This window comes from Ambystoma mexicanum, chromosome 11 (genome assembly GCF_040938575.1).
Source record: "Ambystoma mexicanum isolate Mex_15411 chromosome 11, UKY_AmexF1_1, whole genome shotgun sequence".
NCBI lineage: Eukaryota > Metazoa > Chordata > Amphibia > Caudata > Ambystomatidae > Ambystoma > Ambystoma mexicanum.
In genome coordinates this window covers 864836866-864860462 of record NC_090934.1, presented here as the reverse complement: position 1 = coordinate 864860462, position 23597 = coordinate 864836866, and the positions used below count along the sequence as shown (strand labels likewise).

General features: G+C 51.2%; 1 protein-coding gene across 4 annotated transcripts in view; it reads right to left on the bottom strand.

The window, feature by feature from the left end:
* INCENP (inner centromere protein) overlaps positions 1–23597 on the bottom strand; it is a 675150-nt gene that overhangs the window by 150071 nt on the left and 501482 nt on the right. For 3 of the 4 annotated variants that reach the window (XM_069623903.1, XM_069623902.1, XM_069623904.1), the window contains exon 11: positions 13485–13496. The exons of the other annotated variant lie outside the window; for it this stretch is intronic. In XM_069623903.1, the coding sequence (XP_069480004.1) occupies positions 13485–13496 (12 nt within the window). The remainder of the gene's footprint in view (positions 1–13484; positions 13497–23597) is intronic. 4 annotated transcript variants of the gene reach the window in all.

Sequence of the window (23597 nt, the reverse complement as noted above, 5' to 3'; positions counted from 1 at the left end):
ACTGCCCTGTGCATGTATAGTGTGCGAAGGATTCTTTCGGCCTTGTTAGTAGGGTTCTGGAAGAAAGTGGGTAGTTCGATTGATTGGTTCACATGGAACTGCGAGATGAATTTAGGCACAAACCTGGGGTGTGTGTGCAGAACTACCTTATCTTTGTGGACTGGAACAAAGGGGTCTAGAACAAAAAGGGCCTGTAGTTCGCTAACCCTTCCAATAGAAGTGATAGCCACTAAGAAGGCAGTCTTATAAGTCAGGTCTTTCAGACTTGCTTTATGCATAGGCTCAAAGGGAGCTCCCATGAGCCTGGTCAAAACCACATTCAGATCCCTTCCAGGGGCTGGGTGAGAAATAGGAGGATAAGGAACAAGTTACTTACCTGTAACTGTTGTTCTCCAGCATGGGTCTGGCATGGATTCACATGCTCATGAATATTCCCCGTCGTCAGGCTGGGAATCCTCGGTAAAGAAAAAAAACAGTATCAGTTTTGTTTCTGATCTGTCTTTCGTAGCAATAACCAATCACTGGTCTCTGCGTCATACTGACCACAGCCAATGACTGCCCTCTACCTAAGCACCGCCTCCGGCAGCCATCTTCAGTTTTGGAAGCACGTGAAGTGGCAGTATGACCAAGTGAAGAGCCGCAGAGGGGTAGGCGGGAGGGTTCGCATCTGAATCCATGCCAGACCCATGCTGGAGAACAACAGTTACAGGTAAGTAACTTGTTCCTTCTCCAGCATGGGGTCTGGCATGGATTCACATGCTCATGAATAAAGAATACATAGCAGTACACACATGCACAACCACGGGAGGTGGCAAAGGCTCAACATTAAGCATTGCATCAAACTCAACATTAAGCATCTTACCTCCTCACCAGGCTCACCTCAGGCGAACAGGTTGCGCAGCACTGCTTGGCCGACCCTGGACTCCTCCCTGGAATCCCGATCGACGCAGTAGAACTTCGTGAAGGTGTGCGTCGACCTCCAAGTAGCAGCCCTGCATATGTCCAGCAGGGGCACACCAGAAAGGAACGCCGTGGTAGCTGCGATCGCTCTGGTGGAATGGGCTCTCGGACGGCCAGGCAGCGGTCGGTTTGCCAACCGATGACAGTACATGATACAGCCGGAGAGCCATCTGGAAATGGAAGCCTTCGAGAGAGCCTTCCCCTGATTGACAGGTCCAAAGTTCACAAAGAGTTGTGAAGTCTTCCGAAAACACTTCGTGCGGTCCACGTAGAACTTCAGCGCTCTAGCCACATCCAGCGAGTGCAAAGTCCTCTCAGCCGGCGACGAAGGCCACGGGAAGAACACGGGCAACACCAAGGGTTCGTTGAGATGGAAGTCCGACGGTACCTTGGGCATGAAGGAGGGGTGCGTCCTGAGCACTACCCTCGTGTCGTGAAAAGTCAAGTACGGGGCCTTGCAGGAAAGGGCCTGGATCTCTCCCACCCGTCGTGCGGAGGTGATCGCCACAAGAAACGCTGTTTTCCACGACAGAAACTTCAACGGGGCCGAGTGCAGAGGCTCGAACGGAGGTCCCATGAGCTTGGTCAGCACCACGTTGAGCTCCCACGCCGGGTCCGGAGCCTTCACCGGCGGGAACGATCTGAACAGTCCCTTCATGAACTCTTTCACCAGACGATGAGACCACAAGGACATCCGCCCCGTGGTTCTGGTGTATCAGGAGATCGCAGCAAGATGAATCTTGATGGACGCGTGTGCCAGTCCAGCTTTGGCCAGCGTCAGCAGGTACGGCAGTACTTGGGGAGCCGTAATCCGTAGAGGGTTAATCTTCTGTGCGTGGCACCAGACAGAGAACCTCTTCCATTTGTGTCCGTAGCATTTAAGAGTCGAGGACGCCCTGGCCTTTGCAAGAACCTCTCTGCAGTCGGCCTGTATGTCGTATCCTCCAAACTCTAGCGCTGCAGGAGCCAGGCCTGCAAGTTCAGCGATTTCGGGTCGTGGTGGAGGATGGCGCCTCCTTCCCTGGAGAGCAGATACGCGTCCACCGGCAGCTTGATTGGCGGGGAGGCTGACAAGTCCAGAAGGTCCGGGAACCATATCTGCCTCGGCCACGCAGGTGCGACGAGGATCATCCTGCACCGTGACCTCTTGAGCTGGTTGACGAGCCGGATTAGCAGTGGCAAAGGAGGGAACGCGTAGAGGAACAGGCCATCACAGGGGAACGAGAAAGCATCGCCCATGCTCCTCGCCTGGGGAAACCTGCTGGCGAACCTCTGGCACTTGGAGTTCGTCGCCGTCGCGAACAGGTCGATCTGGGGTGTGCCCCACCGTCGGAAGAGGCGATCCACTAGATCCTGCCGTAGTTCCCACTCGTGGCACGAGCGCAGCTCCCTGCTGAGTGAGTCGGCGATGGTGTTTTTTTATCCCTGCCAGACGAAACAGCACCAGAAACATCCCTTGGGCGACTGCCCAATGCCACAGGTCCTGCGCCTCCTTGGACAGCTGGGGACCTGGTTCCGCCCTGTTTCCTGATGTAAAACATGGTGGTGGTGTTGTCGGTGAAGATCCTCACCACCTTGCCCTTGAGGGACGGAAGGAAGGACCTGAGGGCCCAAAACACTGCACGGAGCTCCAGGACGTTGATATGTAGGGATTTCTCCGTCGGGAGCCAAAGGCCTCTTGCGTGCAGATTTTCGGTGTGCGCTCCCCACCCTTCCAGGGAGGCATCCGTGGTCACTGTCTCCTGGTGGGCTGGGGTCTGGAAGTCCATGCCCGCCGTCAGATGCGCGCGGGTGCCCCACCACCGGATCGCTCGTCGGAAACTCTCGTCGAGTGTGATCCTTTCCTCGAAGCTGCCCGTCGTTTGGATCCAGCGCGCGTCCAGGAACTCCTGCAACGGGCGCATCCGGAGCCTGCACATGGGAATGAGGTAGATGCAGGAAAACATCATTCCGAGGAGGGACTTGATGGACCTCACCTTGGCCGCGTCGGCCACCAACATCCGCTGCACCTTGCCCAGGATGGTCCTGGTCCTCTCCTCCGACGGGGAGGCCAGAAGGGACACTGTTGAGCCTCGCTCCCAGAAACAGAGCGTCTTGCGCGGGCACCAGGTGGGATTTGGCGTAGTTCACAGAGAATCCCAAGTCCGTGAGAAGTTGGACGGTCCTTGCCGTGTGAACCACGGCGAGCTCCCTTGTCTTGGCTCGGATGAGCCAGTCGTCCAGGTAGGGGTAGACGTGGATCCCTTCGCGGCGCAGCTGCGCCGCCACCGGTGCGAGGCACTTGGTGAACACCCTGGGTGCCGACCGTAGTCCGAAGGGGAGGGCTTTGAACTGGTAATGACGCCCTTGGACCACAAACCTGAGGAATTTTCGGTGTCCCTTTAGGATGGGAATATGGAAGTAGGCATTCTCCAAATCCAGCGACGACAGGAAGTCTCCTTCCTCCAGCTGACCGGGTACGTGCTGGAGGGTGACCATCCGGAACTTTTGCGCCTTGATGAACTTGTTCAGACGTCGCAGGTCCAGGATGGGGCGCCATCCCCCCGTCTTCTTCTTCACGAGGAAGTATCTCGAGTAAACTCCGGAGCCCCGAAGCCTCTTTGGGACGAGTTCGATGGCGTCCTTCCTGAGCATCGCCTTTACCTCCAGTAGAAGTTGAGGGACGTGAAGTTCTTTCCTGGCCACGGGGGGGACGCGCGGACACTTTCTTTGAAACTCGAGCGCGTGGCCCCGGGCCAAGGCGTCCAGCACCCAACGGTCGGTGGAGATGGACTCCCACACGCTGATGAAGCTCGCCAGCCGGCCTCCCACCGGGGTGCTTCGGTGGGGGCCCGACCCCACGGCCGGTTCAATCCTGCTTCGACGAGGCTTTGCCGCCTTGACCTCCTTGGCGACGACGGCAGGTCCGCCAGACTTGCCTCGTCCTCTGTAGGCCTCCTGAGACGACGAGCGGGCCGCTTGACGGTAGGAGGAGAAACCGCCGCCGGAACCTTTGGAGGCGCCCTTGCCTCCGCTGCTCCGAAAGGGCGTCCGTCGTTGTTGCAGAACTCCAAGGGCCCGGGCCGTCTCGGTGTCCCCTTGAATGGCCTGAAGGGAATCGTCCACTGTTTTCCCAAACAGGTTGTTCCCATCGAAGGGCACGTCCAGGACTCTGGTCTGAACGTCTTGACGGAAGTCCGTAGCCTTGAGCCATCCACGCCGCCTAAGGCAAACGCCGTTGCCCAACTGGCGGAACCCAGTGTCGGCGATGTCCGTCGCAACGGTAATGGCGTGGTCCGAAGCCACCTCACCTTCCTGCAGGATCTCCAGGGCCTCTGCCCTCTTGTCGTCCGGCAAGAAGTCCAGCAGGGGAGCCAGTTTGTACCAGAGCTCCCTGTCGTATCGGGCCACGATAGCCAAGGCGGTGGCAGCTTTAATCGTCGTCGCTGCAGACGAGATGACTCTGCGTCCCATAGCGTCCAATTTCTTTCCCTCGCCGTCCGGTAGGGAAGTCGATGTGGAGGCCGCACCCCCCCCCCCCCGCTTTTTTCCTGGCCGCCGCGGAGACGACGGAGTCCGGGGTAGGCTGCGCCCGGAGGCACAGGGGGGCCGTGTCCGGGACCCGGTACTTTTTCTCATACCGGTCTCTTCTAGCTGGCGTCATGGAAGGAGGAGGAGGCGAGGCCCTCATCCCAAATGTCGTCCAATAGAGGCATTGCGAGGACCGTCTTCCTCTTGGCCTCGCGCCGCTGATAAAGGAAACCTTCCTTCTCCTCAGGGCAGAGTTGGAAAAGCTCGGATGCCCTGGTGATCATGGAGTGGAACGATCCAATCTCGTCGGGCGGAGAAGCCCTGGTGGGAGGCGACGACGGTACATCCTCGTCGTATACCTCGTCGTCCGTACCCGTCGCTGCCGTGTCAGTCCCCGTATCATCCCCTCGGGTGGACGGGGAGGAGGGCTGGAAGGGGCGCAACGGCTGAAAAGGAGGAGGAGGGTGGATCCTTCTTTTCTTGGTAGGGGGAACCCCAGAAGGTCCCGGTTCTGGGTCCCCCGACGGGAGAGGGTCCGTCGGCAACGGTAGTCTCGTCCTTATCTCTGAGCATAAGGACTGTATAGCCAACAAAATGGCCGCCGAGCTGTCTCGCGGCGCTGGCAGAGGGGGCCCCGTCGGTACCCTCGACGATGTCGTCGTCACCTGCGTCGGGATCCATCCCGACGGGCCGGTCTTCTTCCACGCCGAGGCCGTGGCTTAAGACTTCGACCAGCTCCTCCTCCGAGGTTGAGGCCGAATCTACGACGACGCCCTGCCCCCCCCCTTTTTCTTCCCCACCGGGGATTTCACGGGGGTCCTATCGATGGGCACAAAAGAGGACTCCCTCCGAGGTGGCAGGGAGACTCTGAGCCCCGAGGTCGCCACCACTGGCGTAGCCTCCACAGGCTGAGCCAGGGCCGCCGCGACAGACTCGATAGAGGGCTTGGCCGGATGGATTAAGGCCTTCACCACCTTAGGTGCGCTCACCGCCTTATCCTTGAGGGGGGGGGGGACAGTGCCTCGCTCCCCCTCCGCCTTCGAGCTCGACTGGGGCCTCTCTAGGAGCCTCGCCGGGTGCTCGGCCTTCCTCTTACCCGACCCAGAGCGTGGGCTCGTGGTTGATGGTGCCGGGGAGGGTGCGCCCAGCCTGGCGCCCGTAGAGCCCGACCGTTCGGCGCTCCCGGTGCCAGCGGACTCGCGGTGCTTGGCCTTATGTTGGACCCCCGTCGCCGGGGCGTCCTCAAAGGTCTTAGAAGACCGCTCGGATTTCTTCCTCTTCTTCTCGCCGGACGGGCTCTTCCCTTCCAGCCAGTTGGCGAGACGTTGATGGCGGTCCTTCATGGTCCGCTCCGACATGTTGCCGCAAAACGCACAGTCCTTCTCCACGTGCGTCTTGTCCTCATGTAGGCAGTAAAGACAAAAAGAGTGTTCGTCCTCCTTGAAGACGTTCTGCAGCTGGCATCCAGGGCAGACCCTGAACAGCTTTCCGGGCGTCGAGCTTCCCTTCTCCTGGGCCATGACCGGGCCTGAGAAACTTCTGGAGTCCTCCAAAAGCGTAGCTCGACGAAATCTTCACCCTTGAGGGGCGCAGACGAATCCGACACGGGTCCCCGTTAATCGGATGGAGAGTCGGTGGATCTTGAGGCTCTTTTGACCGAAAAAACGAAGTTTTTGAGAAAAAACGTGAAAAAAAATAGTACTAATGCTCGAGAGCAATAGCACGAGGATCCCAACACATGAACGTGCGGTAAAAATCTGAAGATGGCTGCCAGAGGCAGTGCTTAGGTAGAGGGCAGTCATTGGCTGTGGTCAGTATGACGCAGAGACCAGTGATGACGGGGAATATTCATGAGCGTGTGAATCCATGCCAGACCTCATGCTGGAGAACCTGAGAAACTTTGTGTCCGTTTAGAATGGGGATGTGGAAGTAAGCATCCTCCAAGTCCAGCGACGATAGGAAGTTGCCCTCCTCCAGCTGTCCCAGCACGTGCTGGAGGGTGACCATCCTGAACTTTTGTGCCTTGATGTATTTGTTTAACCGCCGCAGGTCCAGCATGGGGCACCAACCGCATTTCTTTTTGATGAGGAAGTACCTTGAGTATACTCCGGAGCCCCGGAGCCTCTTCAGGACGAGCTCGATGGCACCCTTCTTGAGCATCGCCCTTACTTCTAACAGCAGTTGAGGGATGTGATTTTCCTTCCTGGCCACGGGAGAAATGCAGGGGCACTTTTGAAATTCGTGGGCCAGGGCATCCAGCACCCAACGGTCGGTGGAGATGGACTCCCACACGCTGACGAACTTCGCCTGCCGGCCTCCCACCGGGATGCTCAGGTGGGGGCCCCAAGCTACGGCCGGTTCAGTCCTGCTTGGAGGCGGACTTGCCTCCTTGGCGACGACGTCGAGATCCTCCTGACTTGCCGCATCCTCTGTAGGCCTCCTGCGACGAGGAGCGGGCCGCCTGGCGGTACGGCGAGGAGCCGCCGCCGTATCCCTTGGAGGCACCCTATCTGCCTCCGGCGTTCCGAAAGGGCAGCCGTCGTTGCTGCAACACTCCCAAGGCCCGAGCCGTCTGTGTCGGTCTTGATGGCCTGAAGAGACTCTTCCACTGTTTTTACAAACAGGTTGTTCCCATCAAAGGGCATGTCCAAAACTCTGGTTTGCAAGTCCTGGCGGAAATCAGTTGCCTGGAGGCATCCCCGCCGAAGGCAAACACCGTTGCCCAACTGGCGGAATCCGGTGTCAGCGATATCCGTGGCCACTGCTACGGCGTGGTCCGATGCCACCTCACCTTCCTGCCGGATCTCCAGAGCCTCCGACCTCTTGTTGTCCGGTAGGAAGTCCAGCAGGGGGGGGCGATCTTGTATCACAGCTCCCTGTCGTAGCGGGCCACAATTGCTAGGGCGTAGGCCGCCTTAATTGTAGTCGCCGACGAGATGACTGGTCGTCCCATGGCGTCCAGCTTCTTTCCTTCGCCGTGGGTGGGGAGGTCGAAGTTGAGGATGATGCCCCCGCCGCCTTGTTCTTGGCCGCCGCCGTGACGACCGAATCCGGGGTCAGCTGTGCCCCAAGGCACAAAGGGGCAGAGTCGGGGACCCGGTACTACTCGTACCAATCCCTCTTGGCAGGCGTCGTGGACGGGTTCTTCAGGAGAGCAAGTTCATCTTCCCAGATATCGTCAATCAATGGTACCGCAAGGACCGTCTTCCTCTTGGCCTCGCGCCGCTGATAGAGGAAGCCTTCCTTCTGTTCTTCAGGGCAGAGCTGGAAAAGCGTGGATGCCCTGGCAATCATGGCATGGAAGGCGCCAATTTCGTCGGGCGGGGAGGCCCGAGGGAGTGGTGATGGAAGGCCCATTCCGTCGTCACCACCGTCATCCGTATCCGCTCCCGTATCATCCCTAGGATCAGGGGAAGGTGATGAAGGCTGAGTGGGCCGCAAGGGCTGGAAAGGTGGGGGTGATGAACTCTCCTCCGCTTGTTCGGAGGGCTATCCGACAGGCCCGGTTCTGCTGGGTCGTCCGTTGGGGTTAGGGGCAATCTCATCCTTATCCCCATGCATAGGGTTTTGATTGCCCTCAAAATGGCCACCGAGTTGTTCTGAGGCTCGGGCACTGGGTGAGATACTGGGTGAGATGGGTGCGATTGTTGCCCCTCCTCCACGGGAGCGTAGTCGGCAACACCGTCGCTCTCCTCGTCCGCCTCCTCGTGCCCCCCCCCCCCCACTGGGACTGGACCTCCTCAAACCTCTTGAGGCCCTTCACGACTTCAACCAGCTCCTCCTCGGGAGGCTGTATCCATGTCCGTCACGGCCACCTGCTCCCCTTTTGCCACCGGGTTCTTCACGGGGGTCTTATCGATGGGCTGAAAAGAGGATTCCCACCGTGGCGACAGGGAAACTCTGGGCCCCGAGGTCGCCTCCACTGGGTTAGTCTCCACAGGCTTCGCCAGGGCCACCGCGACTCCCTCGATAGAGGCCTTCTCCTGGTGAATCAAGGCCTTCACCTTGGGGAGGGGTCACCGCCTCGCTCCCCCTCGGCTGATCCCTTCGAGGTCGACCGGGGCCTCTCCAGAAGCTTAGCCGGGTTCTCGGATTTTCTCTTCCCCGAGCCAGAGCGTTGGCTCGTGGTTGATGGCGTCTGAACGTGCGCCCTGCCTGGCAGCGAGGAGCCCGATCCTTCGGCGCTCCCGCTGCCTCGGTGTGCTTTGCCTTCTGTTGGGCCCTCGTCGCCGGGGTGCCCTCAGAGGACTTCAAAGACCGCTCTGACTTCTCACCTGCTGGGCCCTTTTCCAGCCAGCTGGCGAGGCGGGTCTGACAATCCTTCATAGTCCGTTCCGACAGGTTCTTGCAAAACGCAGTCCTTTTCCACGTGCGTCTTGTCTTCTTGAAGGCAGTAGACATCTCGAATGCTCATCCTCCTTGAAAACATTCTGTAATCCGCATCCAGGGCAGTTCCTGAACAGCTTGGATCCGGGTGTCGAGCTTCCCTTGTCCTGGGCCATGTCCACGAGGTAGGCCTCAGATCTTCTGGAAGCCTCCAAGAAGCGTAACTCGACGAAAACTTCGCCCTTGAGGGGGGTAGAAAATTTCGAAACTGGTCCCTGTTGATCGGAAGTAGAAACGGTGGAGCTTGAGGCTCGATTGACTGAAAAAAATGAGATTAAACTCCTTGAAAAAACGCAAAACGCAGTAAAAGCTAGAGCTATAGCACGAGGACTCCCAACACTTGAACGTGCTGTAAAAAAAAAAATCTGAGTATGGCTGCCAGGGGCGGGGCTTAGGGAGAGGGCAGTCATTGGTTGGAGGCAGTATGACCCAGAGACCAGTGATTGGTTACTAAGAAAGACAGATCAGAAACGAAACTGATATTTTCTTTACCGATGATTCCCAGCCTGACCGGGAATATGCATGAGCATGTGAATCCATGCCAGACCCCATGCTGGAGAAAGAAGAGAATTTTTGGACTACAGACAGTACCACTGGAACAAGGAATATGAACACGAAAACGGGCAGAGACGCCAGCAGCTCCTGCAAGGAATGCAAAAGCACTGGTGAAGCCTTTCAGCTGTGCTGACCCAGTTTTCACATCGACAGGGAAGACCCGCCAAGGACAACGCCCTCCCTTAGGTTGGTGAGACCAACTAGCCACAAGATCTTAATTTTGGGCCATCCCATGCTTTGCTGTGACTTTCCCGAGCTGCAGAATCCCAATATCAGGCGTACCTGAACCATCAAGTGCATCGTCTTCCGAAGATCGAATTCGGCTGAAACTTTGCAGGCATCCCTGTGGACCTACAGAGGCAGGAATTCTCAAATGTCCCATCACCAAAGTTCAGGACCGAGTAATCAAAGAGAATCCAACCAGCAATATTCGTTTCTGCTGGAGTGAGCTGAATCCATTCCTGCCGACCACTTCTCCAGAGTGCTGCCGCAGAAGCCTGAAAGAGGTTCTCCCTTTCGTCACCACGGCCTAGGAGCCGGAATCTGGGTCTGCAACAGTGCACTTTGAAGGAAGCCAGCAACATTTTCTTCTTCACTTTCAAGCTACTGTGGGGCTTGTGTTGCAATTACCTTATGCCATTTTCGGTGCTTCCTGGCTTGTGAAGTACAGTTTTCTATAATTGAGAGTTGACCTTAACCCCTTTGTGCAGGCCTTGCAACTTCTGTGATCGGGTAGGCTCCCCTTGAGCTCCTGTGTTTCTTCAGAACCACTGACTGGTTAACTAACTTCATCTGAAGATCAGACCTGGAACTGTCCATTTGACTTTGGCTATCCTGGCTTCCCAAAGGTCCATCTTCTGATCCTATTCGCTTTGGCAACGCTGGTTCCTCTATAGGTTGTAATTGTGAACACTAATTGCTAGGAAACAGACTGCCTATACCCCTCAGGGAGAGTATGTTATTTACAGTTGCTGGTTGTGGATGCATAAAGGGTACTCGTAGAGGGTAAAGGAGCGAAAGACACCCAGATAGCAGTAATTATGAAGCTGGCAGGTACACATCCTAGGGCACAGCGCCCAAGGGCTATGGATCATTGGCCACAAGACTTGAATAGATTGTTAGGGAGAATTTTGATTTCTGTGCCAATTCCCTATAACCTTACAAACGGGTTTGCCATTCTAAAAGAAAGTAGATGTGAAGGTATATCACTCTTGTTATTAGGTTGTGCCTCTTCCTAAAAGTAATGTGTTGGTATCACCAGATTAGTCCTTTGAGGATAATTGTATGAGTGTTCCCCAACTGATTCTTGCTTCCCGACTTGCTGATGGCCTGTACAGAATAAGTCTGTATTAATCAGGTTGTTGCCTACCTAGAATAACTGAGTCATTCAGTAAAGTGTAACATTAGGGTTTTCTTTCCCTGTGCTATCTAACCCAGTGTCTGTGGTTCTGAGATTGAATATGTTGGGTTTACTTACCGTGAGTTGGCTGTGTGCCATCCAAAAATAATTTACAAGAGTTACTGCATCTCTCCATCTGTGTTTCACGGATCTCAAAAGCACCTGTAATTTAATATTACATCCTTAAGTTTTACTCACCTTGTATAACTTATCACAAAAGTAGTTATATGTTTTTACTGTACCTGGAATAAGTGTTCCACTGTTCACAATAAGTAGTGTTTTGTTTGTATAATTGTGATTTCAGATGTGTTCGTACTTATTTACCCCTAGATTTATCTGGGCCTACCTGTATTTAAATAAATCCTTTATTTTTTACAATACATAGTGTGTGTTTCTTTGGACCATTTGTATTACAATTTCATTTTCACCATTTCTACAGCCCTCTCTCCCTCCTAAGATAAGCTTGGCTGCTCTGTCTATGCTACCATGAACTCCGGTGGAACAGCCTTATACTATACTAAGAGCGGAGTCTTGTACTGCCCCAGTTGAAAGGTTTTACTAAGCCCTTAGTTGGACTTCAGAAGCAAAAGGGGAGCTCAAAGGGAAACCCTGTAACAATATGGTTTATACCAAACGCTATCAAAGGATAAAATTACAAGGGCACTGGAGAATCTTAAAAATGGCACCCATAAAAAGAGTAAACAAACTTGTGTGGAGAAAGGTTCCCACACAGATATAGGGAAAAATAATCCACCACTCCAGAAAACATTTCTGTGGTTCTCAGAAGTGAGGGAGATTTAGCACTAGAGTTAAAATCTTACCCAACAGTGCACTCCAACGCTCTGGAGCGGCTTTCTGGAATAAGGTAAGCTTTAGCCTTTCCCCCAGAGAAGCTTAGGTTTGAACAACTTTCGTGCTGGATGCTCCGCGATGTTGCAGCTCTAGAGCAGATCTCTGGATTCCTTGGTCTGATGACGAAAGGCAGGACAATGAATGGGATCTCAGCAGCAGTCTCGAGTGGGGATCTCTGGCACGGCTTTCATGAACTTCTTTGGGCACTGCCGTTTCAGCGCCTTTTCGGCAGCACCAACAGATGCAATTCACCCGGCGTTTCATGCAGTCCCACACTGAGGGTGTCTGGACAAGTCGGATTGTGTCTGGAGTGTCGTTGAGAGTTCAGCAAAGACTTGGACAGATTTAACCCTTCAATGATGATGCACTCAAAATAGGCCGCAGGTCTCCTGGTATTGCAAGTTCCACAGCTCTGGAAACTCACAGGACCTCGGGTGATGGCTCAAATCAAAGTCAGTCTTGGGACTGGTTGTTTCCACCAGTCAAAGGAAAGGAGTCCTCTTCGGAGTTCCTCTATCACACAGAAAACTGGGTCAGGAAAGCTGTGGTTACTTCACAGTGATGTAAAGGGTCTGCAGGCGTCTCTGGTCATCTTCGGTTACTTCAGCTTCCACCAGTCAACTTGCTTTTCACTCCAGGAGCCTCGCCTTTTATCTAGTTCCAGCACTCCTTCCTCTGCATTTTACAGAAAGGGGCGTTTAGCTGTTCAATCAGAGCAGCCAGGCCCCCAGTGGGAGCTGGTCTCATTTTGGCACTCTGGCAGACAAAGGACGGGGGGAGGGAGGATACTCCCCCCGACTTACTGCCTGCCCAGACACTCTGTAGCCTAGGCGGGGTCACTCAAGGGTTCTCGCCAAAGGCGAGAGAACAGACTCCCAGAATGTTAGCAGGGCTGGCAAAGAACCACCACAATAGTAATAGCAAAAAAAAGAAGGAATGCCCCAAGTTAGTAATTGGGTCCCTCTATTGTGCACTACCGAGGCCATCGACATTGCTTGCGGTAGAACAATCACAATAGCAGGTAGGACACGTTCACTGCCACCAGCCAGAATTAAGAGTTTGTCTAGGTGACTAAAGTCACATGAGTAGAGGGGATGCTAGGTATCCCTTCAGCACTCCACATAAGGTGGTATGTGCCAATCTCTCAGACTACAAAGTTTTAGGAGAAATACTACGTGTCTATGCATAAGATATGGTAGTTCCTCTAGGATAAAGAAAAGAATCTCCAAGGAGGACCGTAAGGGCCCCCACCAACACTGCCCACAAGGAGCTTTGTGCTGCAATTGTAAAATACAGATGCCATTAAGGGTGAAGGACAGGTGAATACAAATAATAGAGTTCCAAAAGACAGCCCATAAGAATGAGTGAGTGGAAAACGGCTCCACTCATTCAAGATGTCAGGAAAAGTTCCAGTAGTCCAGCAAAAAGTGCTGGAGGTTTCACTAGGGGTGGGGATGAAGCATACACATGAAATCTCCATAACAATTAGCAATTGGGCCAAAGTACAAGGAAACAGTCAGGTTATTAATGGTTACACTAAACCTCAGTGCACACACCACAACCAACAGCCAGGGTCAAAAAGAAACGCAAATGTTGTAAGCAGCAACAGGGATGACCTGGATGCAAGCATGCATAGAAAGGGTTTAAGTAAAAGGAAAATGTACAGGATATCAAGCAAAAGAGCAATACTCACCACATCGCTCTGTGAAAGGGTAAATGGAAAAAGCAGATTACCAAATGCTCTACACAACCACACAGACCAGCTGAACAACCACACAAGAATCCCCCCTTTGAAACTGCAAAAGGAAGGAACAATACTTACCACAAAATCACCCTGGTCAGATCAAAGAGGGAACAGATGGAGGAAAAGAAAAAAAGAAAAGATAGGCAAATGAGGATTACCAAGTCTGAGCAACATATAAAATATGCAACAGCTTTCCACATACTACAGTCACAAATGTGAGATTGTCTCTAGTTGTGCCAAAAACCCAACCTAGCTGGAGCACACTGAAGAAGCCACATTTGGTCTGGGGTGGAAAGTGCAAGGTGGTGGTGGGCAAATTGTTTGGAACCAGGAGACAAATATCAAGTTGCAAGCTAATGGCCAGATAATCACTTACCACCTTCATTCTCCAAATAGAGCACAGTTTTAGTCAGTTAACACTAGCCGATGCTTATTGATGAGTGCACATATTGAGCTCTGCTATAACAGCCTTGCATGAAGCAGACAATATCCAGATAATTGCAGAAATACTTTTACAAGTTGTTCGTATTAAGCTGCATTTCTAATATCAGGCCTGGTCGACAGATTTTAGGAGGTTACCCTAGTTGTAGTGAACAGGGGGACACTGAGGTTAGTCAAAACCAAATCAAGGAAGCAATGGAAAGCAGTCAAGGCTTTTTCTGGGGAGAGAATTAGTAAGGTCAGGGGCCCTCAATAAATTCACACTGTACATCACACCAATTCAATTTAAATGATAAAAAAGATGATATGCCTTCTAACATACCAGAAAAGAAATCCAACAGCTAATATCACAACACTGAAACAAATATGACATGCATTACTTACAGTAATCATTTCCAATGCTTGTATCGGCTTAGATTCACATGCTGGTAGGACCGTTTCTAAAGTCCAACTAAAGGCTTCATAAAACCATACATCTGAGGCAGTACATAAACTCCACTCTTGGTATTAGGCTGTACCACCTGAGAATGAGGTAGCATGGCCAGAACAGCCAGGCTGATGTTGGGCGGGAGAGAGTACTAGCTTGCATATCGTAAAAAAAAAAAACTAAAAAAAAAAACGATGTATTGTAGAAATAAATGGTTCATTATTATGAATCTTGGGCAAATAAGACGGGATACATTACTCACCGTAATCGTATTTCTGATGCTTGTATCTGCTTAGATTCAGATGCTGTGCATAGGCCGACATCTAGTGGAAGCTGCAGAGTATTACAGTTTTCGAAAATCGAAGAGGGACGTCGACAGGGTGCCAGTAATACTATCCCTAGTGTGAGGTCCACTGCACCCATGGTCCATGCGTCGGGGTACCTCAGATTGTTTTGTTTCTGTCATGAGGTAGCATGAAGTGTAGCGTGCGTACAGGTGTATCCAAGCAGATATGTATCTGACAAGCTCATGATCATCCATGCACCTTCTCTCCAAGGGGAGGCAGGGTGGGCGCATGTGAATCTAAGCAGATACAAGCATCAGAAATACGATTACGGTGAGTAATGTATCCCTTCTGAGGCTTGTGGAATCTGCTTAGATCACATGCTGTGCATAGATTAGCGAGCAGTGTTCAGAGAAGGTGGTGGGTTGGGAGAAAGTTCATGGGCAAACATGTTTTAGAACCGCTTGTTCCACCTGTGTATCTGTCCTGGAATGAAGGTCAATGCAGTAGTGCTGAGTGAAAGTGTGTACTGAGCTCCATGTAGCTGCTTTGCAAATGCTGTCTAAGGGGACATTTGCAATAAATGCCAGAGTAGCTCCTGTGCTCCTTGTGGAGTGAGCTCTTGGCTTGAAAGGCAGTGTCTTGTCTGACAGGGAATAGCACAGTTGTATGCATCTGACTATCCATCTGGAGCTGGCATTTTTTGGAAATGCAGTCCCCTTCTCTGCCTGGGATTATGGAGACAAACAGTTGGTCTGTTATTCTCAGAGGTCTGGTCTTGTTTACATAGTAATGGACCGTTTACCTCAGCTGAGCTTTTTGGGTTCTGGAAGAAAGGACGCTCAATGGGCTGGTTCACATGACATTTTTAGATTAACTTCGGAGAGAACCTAGGAGGAGTACGTAAAACCAATTTGTCCTTGTGTATGACAAAGAAAGGATCCTGCACTGACAATGCTTGCAATTTACTAACTCTTCTTATGGAAGTAATAGCCACTAAGAAGGCAGTTTTGTAAGTCAGGTGCTTAAGTCTTGACTTGTGCATCAGCTCAAAAGGAGGTCCCATGAGCTTAGGGAATACTACATTGAGACCCCATCCTAGCGGTGGGTTCGAAATTGGAGGGTGGAGTCTCTTTACTCCCTCCATGAATGCCTTGATGACCGGTAACTTCCACCACAATACTTTATTGTGGGAGATGGTGTAAGCCGATAGGGCTGCCAGGTGGACCTTTATAGAGTTGAATACTAAACCCAAGTCTAGCAAGTAGAGCATATAGTTTTGAATGTGGGGTGGGGTACATTATATGGGGTTAATTTGTTTCGACTGGCACCAAATTACAAATCTCCTCCAGTGTCTCGTGTTAGGCTTTCGTGCCTCCTTGAGGACATCCATACACCTTTGTGGTAGGTTAAGATGTCCGAACTCTTACTTCAGGAGCCACGCTGCCAAGTTCAAAGAGTGAGGTTACAGGTGCACTGTTAATCCCCCGTGCCGAGTAAGTTGTTCTGGTACGGGTGCTTGTTGGAGTCGGATATCGCCAGTTTGCGCGGATGTTAAGGCTATGTTAAAAGGACATTTGTACAGCACACTATCACCACCGGAGTGGCGGCACTGAAAGAGGGAGGGGTTGAGTTAGTGGGAGGAAGAAGGAAAAGTGCAAGAGAGCAGTGATGTGCTGTTGGCGGCCTCAGCCAGGTGGGTCCGTTGGCTGGGCCTGGGGTGTTTGCGGCCGGTAGTCGTGTACTGTTGTGCAAGACCGTTTTTGTTTTGTTGCTGCAATGTAGTGAAGTTTGAGCAGTTTGTTGTGCAGTAGGTTTTATTTGGTTGGGTTTGGTTTGGAGTTTGAGAGGTGTATACAGAAAGGGAAATTGTTAGTAGGGTTGGTTAGTTTGCGTCTCCATCCCGAATTGAGGCGCTCGGTCCGCGCAGTCTCCTCCGATGCAGCACTGTCCCGATCTGGGTCCGACTGGCATACAAGGTTCCTTACTCCTCTGGCCCCCACCTCTAACAAGCTCTCTCATAGCTCCCCTAGTCCTCCCTTCATACTCCTGTGGCCAGTGCACGTGCCAATGTCAACCTCTCAGGTAGTGTGGCGATTGCCAATATCTCGACAATTCCACACCACTGTGGTACCTGGGAGTAACCAAGGGCATGCGAGGTGTTGGTGGGATGGTCTGTGGTGGTTGACTCGGTCTCTGTGCGTGCCGCCTGTGTTCCAGTCCATCTGGTGTCACCTGTCCAGGTGCTGTGCTTGATCGGAGGGGTCCCGTTGGTTTAGAGACTTATTTTCTTTTGCAAGAATTCTGCTCCTTGTCTGCCGATTGCCCTGTGCGTTATGCACATTGTTTTGAAGGTGATGCAATGTTTTACTGGGAGCCAGTGTAGTGTTTTTAGGGCTGGAGTGATGTGGTCTCTTCTGGATAGTTTGAGGAGTAGTCTTGCTTCTGCATTTTGGATCCGCTGCAGTTTCTTCAGGAGGTATTCTGGTTTTTTCCGAGATAGAGGTTGTTTGCATAGTCGATTTTTGCCATGATTAAGGCGACGATAGTGAGTGTTCTGTGCGTGAAGGAGAGGAAAGGTAGAATTCTTCTTGCCGTGTGGAGGAGGAAAAACATTTCTTCACTGTTGCATTTATTTGTGGTTCCAGGGTTAGGGTGTTGTCCATTAGGACTACCAGGTTTTTTACTACCTTCGATGGTGTTGGTGCGTTTCCCCATTTCCGTAGGCCACGGGATGGTGGTTTCATTCTCTTGGTCTTTGGATACGATCATGATTTCTGTCTTTCCTGGGTTGATCTTCAGGTTGTTGGCATCCATCCAGTTGAAGACTTCTCTTAGACAGTCGGTTAAGGTTGAATGGTCAGCATCAGTGTCTTTGATTTTGTAGATCTGAGTGTCATCTGCATAGTTGTAACATGTAATTTTGTATTTTTTGAAGATTCTGATGACCGGAGTCTGATGTTGAAATATAGTGGAGATAGTTAAGATCCTTGTGGCACTCCACAGTCGTTAACTCGTGGAGTAAATTTGAAATGTTTTATCCATAGGGTTTCTCTGTCTGCTAGGAATGATTTGGTCCAGCATAGTGCTGTGTCTGTTATGCCTAGGTCTTCTAGTCTTTTGGTCAGGGTGTCGTGGCTAACTGTCAAAGGCTGCAGAGAGGTCGAGCAGAATAAGGGCTGAGGTAGTGTTTGAGTGTGCGTTAGTTTTGAGGTCGTCCCAGATGGATAGTAGTGCTGTTTCCGTGCCTCTCGCCGGTCTGAAATCGATTTGAGCTTGGTCCAGCAGGTGGTGTTTTTCTACATGTTCTTGGGTTAGTTTATATACGTAGGTTTCTAGAAGTTTTGCTGGGTAGGGGATGTTGGAGATCGGCCTGTAGTTGGAAAGGTCATCTACGTCACCACTTGTGTTTTTCAAGAGTGGCTTGATGTAAGCTGATTTGAAGATCTTCGGTACAGTCCCTGTCGATAGTGATAGATTTAGAAGGTTTCTGTAGTGTTCTGCTGGTGATCCTTGCGCAAGGATTGATTTGCAGATGTCTGGGGGACAGGGGTCCATGGGTGATCCCGCTTTCTTGCTTCGTTTTACCAGCATTGCTAATGCCTCTGCTGATATTTCAGGAAAGCTTTGGAGTTTGTGCTGTGGTTCCGTGTTAGGTTTGTTGGGTTGTATGTTGTCGTTGGTTGGTCGCTTTTGTATGGTTTGTCGGATGTCATTGATTTTTTTTTTTTTAAGTGGTCTGCCAGGTCCTTGCATAGTTTTTCTGAGGGGGTTGGGGTGTTATCGCAGCCTGGTAGGTTTCTCATTTCTTCAATGATGCTAAACATTTCTTTTTGTGTGTTGGTGGCATTGTTGATTCTGTCATCATAATGTCTTCTCTTTGCCTTTAGAATTTCCTTCTTGTATGTGCGGATTTGTTTCTGGTACAATGTTTTTTTCCCTGGGTTGTATTCTTTCCTCCATTCCAATTCCATCTTTTTGTTTTCCTTTTTCATGTCGTTTAGTAGTGGGGTTAACCATTTTGCCATTGCTCTCTTTTTGGATGGGGTGAATGTTTTTTTCTGGGGCGATCTTGTTTATAGTATCTGCGATCCATTTGTGCAGCATCTCTGCTTTCCCGTCTATGTCAGCTAGCTCCAGTTCTGTAACTGAGGGTTTTGTTAATTCCAGTTGTTCGAATAGGTTGCTTTCTTTGACGTGTTTCCAGTTTCTTTTGGTGGTGGTTATGAGTTTCGGATGTAGGCTTGGGTAGGCAGGGTGATCACGAATGGGATGACGAGAGGTCGCTCCACAGTATTTGTATCGGAGGTGCCGTGGTGATGAGTTTTTCTTTGGCGAAAAATTGTGTGTAGGGTGTGTCCTGCCGGGTGCGTTGGTCCTTTGACTAGTTGTCGTAGTTTCATGGTGCCGAGTTGTTTAATTAGTGAGTCTTGGGAGTTGGCGTGGCTGTCTTCAAACCAGATGTTGAAGTCCCCCAGGATGATTAGGTGTTCGTGGTTGATGGCTAAGTTGGTGATGGCTTCTATGAAGACATCGACGAATGTTGCATCATATGTCTGCGGTCTGTATACCAGGATGAATGTGATGTTGGTTTTTGGGCTCACTGTTAGGTTTATTACCATGGTTTCGCAGTTGAGAATGTTGAGTGGTTCGTCAGTTTTTATTTTCAGGTGTTTTTTTAATGCTATACCGATGCCTCCTCTTGTTTTTTCTGTTTATTTTTAAGCATATGAAGTCAGTCGGAAGCAGCTTTGGAGTGTCATTTTGTAGTTGTCGTCCAGCCATGTTTCTGTGATAAACAGGATGTCAATTCCGTTGTCGTCGAGTAGGTCGAAGATCTCTGTTGAGTGTTTTGACATTGATCTTACGTTTATTAGATTGCAGTGAAGTTTGCAGGTGTTTGGTTTGGGCTTTGTCGAGTTTGTCTTCTGCTCGATGTTGAGGTTTCCTTCCTGGTCGGTCACTTGTTGGGCTGTGGGATTCGGGGTGTCAGCGTCGAAGAGTTCTTCTAGGTTCTGTCTTGGGTTTTTTGTGTTTTCATCGGGTTCGTCTTCCGGGGGTTGTGGTTGTTGATTGGAAGTTCTTCTTGCTTTGGTGATGTAGGGGGTTATTGCGTCGGTCGTCTGTTTGTATTGGTCATCCTTCTACTTGCTTGCGTTGGGTTGTTTGGTGTTGCTGCTTCTAATGTTGGGTTGGATTGCTGTGGTTAGGTAGAGGGATGTTTTTCTTCTCTCAGAGTTGCTTTGGTTTGTGTTCCTGCCTGTGGGGGTCCAGTCTAAGGTGGTTGTTTTAAGTTGCTGTTCTGGAGTGTTTGCTCTTTCATCTTAGTCTTTTCCTTGGAATGGGTCGTTTGCGTGGCATTGTAAGATTGAGAGTTCTTTAAGTTGTTTAGTCTTTGTTTGGCGACGTCTAGTTGGTCCTGTTTTGGTCTGGTTGTCTAGCGGTGTAGCGGCAGATGAGGGGGGTGTCCGCTACTAGTTTGGGCTCCGTCTGTAGGTGGCATTCCGGCTGGAGAAGGCGATCCGTTCAGTCGCTGTCCTAGGGGGAGGTAAGAGGGGTGGTAAGGGTTATTAAGTTGGGTGTTATCAGTGGCTCTTTTTTTCTGTCCGTCTCCCTGAGTACGGTTCACTGTGGTGAGCCGGCTGTGTCGGTTGGAGAGGGTGGCTTGGACGGGCGCAGCTTGGACTTACGCCTTGTGATGCGAGAGGCCCTAGTCAGAGTCACCCACCACCATAATTCACTGGTGGCTTCTGTCTCGCTTGAGAGTTGGCTAAATTTGCGAGTGAGCTAGATTTGAGAGTTAACTAAATTTGAGACACCTGTATAGTGGGAGAGAGGCCCATCTATGCAGTTTGGAGATCACACAATGCAATTTGGGCACAGAGGACCTGCTATCAATGCAGTTTAGAGATCACAGTGCAATTTGGGCACAGAGGCCCTGCCAAGTTTGAGACACCTCTACAGTGGGAGAGAGGCCTATGAAAGCAGTTTGGAGATTACACAATGCAGTTTGGGCACAGAGGCCCTTCTGAGTTTGAGACACCTATATAATGGGAGAGAGGCCCATCAATGCAGTTTGGAGATCACAATGCAATTTGGGCACAGAGGCCCTGCTATCAATGCAGTTTGGGGCAACAGGGGGTGATCACATTGACGAATGTTGGTTTTGCCTAGTGGTCGGGTATCTAGGGTCGAGCTGTACCTCTCCCCAACCCAAGCCACCCTACCTTACTGGTCCTTGTAGTTGCTGGTTGACGGCTGGCCACTGGCTTCCCCTGCGGACACCTGCTGACACTTCCTGGAGCCGCCTCTGTTGCAGCCGCCCTTGGCCTTGGGCCCTTAACCGCAGGGCTGCACGGGCAGAGGGCTGCCCTGGGTGGACCAGTGATAGAGGGTGAGAGGACCAATGAGAGCAGGGGGTGGGGGGGTGGGTCGGGAGGGTTGGGGAAACGGGAAGAGGGCACGGGGTGGGAATCGGGCTGCAAAGGGGTTGTTTAAGGGCCTTGCGGCCTGCATACATTTACTAAAATGGCCTCACAAACTGGGGCAGCACTCACCGTGCTCTGGGACACAAATTGAGCCGGTGGAAGCTAGCTAGTCAGGCCACTCCAGGCACACGGTCCAGGGACCAATGAGAGCGGGGGGGGGGGGGGGTGTCGGGGCGGGCGGGGAAACAGGATGTGGATAGCATCGCTGTCTTGCCCACATAGGGGCAACTAGGATGAGTCACTTGTTCCTTGTGGATCTTGTTCACTACTTTGTTCATGAGAGGAGTCGGGGGAGGGGGAAAGGAGGGTCGGGGGGAGGGGAATTTTGCATAAGCAAATCTCCCTGACCAGTTCATCCATAGGGCGTTCCCCTTGGAGCCTGGATGCAAAGTCTGGGCATGGTTTGTTTTTGCTTGTAGCAAACAAATCTAGCTTGGGGAAACCCCATTGAGAGAAGAAGTCGTCTTTGACCTGATTGTCTAGTTGCCACTAGTGTTCCTCTGGTAGGGGATCTCTGCTCAGCGAGTCGACTAGAGAGTTGAGCTCCCCTGGAACGTGTTGTGAGGATAGGAATATTTTCAGTTGGAATGCCCATTTCCAAATTTGTTGTGCTAGTTTGGACAGATTTGGAGAGCGTGTGCCCCCTCCAGTTTGTTGATGTAATACATTGCTGTAGTGCCGGTGAGGACTTGCACGGACTAGTTTGCTAGGTGTATCTGGAATGCCTGAAGAGCCTTGAATATCGCTGTAGTTTGAGCAGATTGATGCGGTTCTACGCCATTGCAGGAGTCCACACACCCTGTGCTGTGTGAGGAAAGTGATGAGGCCCACCCCCCCCAACCCGGCGAGAGACGCGTCTGTCATAACTATCGCCTATACTTCTGGATCGTGGAAGGGTTTCCGCTTAACAGATTTTCTTATCCACCAGCAAAGGCTTTGTACTAGTGTTGGCGAAACGACCACTAGATCCTCCCACTGACCGCTTGCCGGAGGCCACTGTTTCGCTAACCACTCCTGCATGGGTCGCATGAGCAGGCGTGCGTGTGGGACCAGGTAAATGCAAGCTGCCATCATAGCTTTGCATATGCTTATCTGGTGGCCGGCCTGATGAGGTATTTGCAGTAGCATTTTGGACTCTTGTCCGACGGGAAGACTAATCCCTCTCGAGTCTACTACAGCTCTGAGGAACTGTTTGGTTGTGCTTGGCACTAGCCTTGATTTTTTCTTGTTTATTGAGAAGCCCAATTGAAAGAGAAGGTTGATAGTTCTTTGAATCTTTAGTCTGCAAATATGGGGTGTGTCCCCTGTAATTAGCCAGTCGCCCAGGTAAGGGTACACTGGGATTGCCTCCCTGCGCAGGTGGGCTGCCACCACCGCCAGTACCCTTGTGAATACCCTTGGAGTGGATGCTACTCCGAAGGGTAGCACCTTGAATTGGTAGTGCTGGTGCGCCATCTTGAATCGCAAGGATCTTGTGCGCTGGAACATTGAAATATGAAAATAAGCATCTTTCATATCCAATGTTCCCATGTAGTCTCCCCGCTTTAGCAGGGGGGATCACTTCTTGTAGCGTAGTCATGCAGAATTTTTATGGCTTGACATAGGCGTTTGCAGGGGATAGGTCTAATACTGGACGCATTGTTAAATCTTTTTTTGGCACAAGGAAGTAGGTTGAATAAATACACTTGTTTATCTGGTTCGCCGGGACAACCTCTATGGCGTCCTTTTGGAGCAGCGGTGCGATTTCCTCGAGAAGGATGCGCTGCTCTTCCTTAGACTGAGTCTTGAAGCAGGGGATGGTTCTGAAGTCGCTGGATCAGTTCCACACAATAACCACCTGCCAAGGTGGATAGCACCCATTTGTCTGAGGGGATTCCCTCTCATGCTCGGGTGAAGTTTGAAATAGGCCTTCCTAGTGGAGAGGCATGGGAGGCCACCTGAAGCAGGTAGTCACTTTTAAAAAAAAAAATATTTTCAAAAAAGTTCACATCATAGAAACATATGTACAATAATATAACATGTAATAATCATAACAAAACCAACAAAACTATATACATCAGAACCCCCGCCCCCAGGAGTCACAAATCAATAAACAGGTCTAATACAGTAAAAGAAATGTACCCCAAATTTTGTTAAATAATGCATTTTTCTTTTCTCTCCGATACAGCACTCTCTCCATATCCACTAGAGAATGCATCCCTGCAATCCATTCCTCAATAGTAATAGGGGTAGAGGTTTTCCAATGTCTCAAAATTAGTTTCTTCCCCACCATTTCCCCTCGAAAGATCCATTTCCTCTGAGAAGTAGTCAGGTCGTCCAACAAATCCCCACTACCCAGCACTATGGTCTTAAAATCCATATGAACCTTCTCTTCAAGAATCTCTTCACAGATCTGGTCAAACTCAAACCACAAACCCCTCACCCTCGAGCACTCACATAACATATGCTCAAAGGTGCCCACCTCCTGTAAGCATGCTCAACATTGAGCTGTCACTCATTCCCCTTGTCAACATTCTCTCAGGTGTCCAGTATGTTCTATTCAAAATCTTTA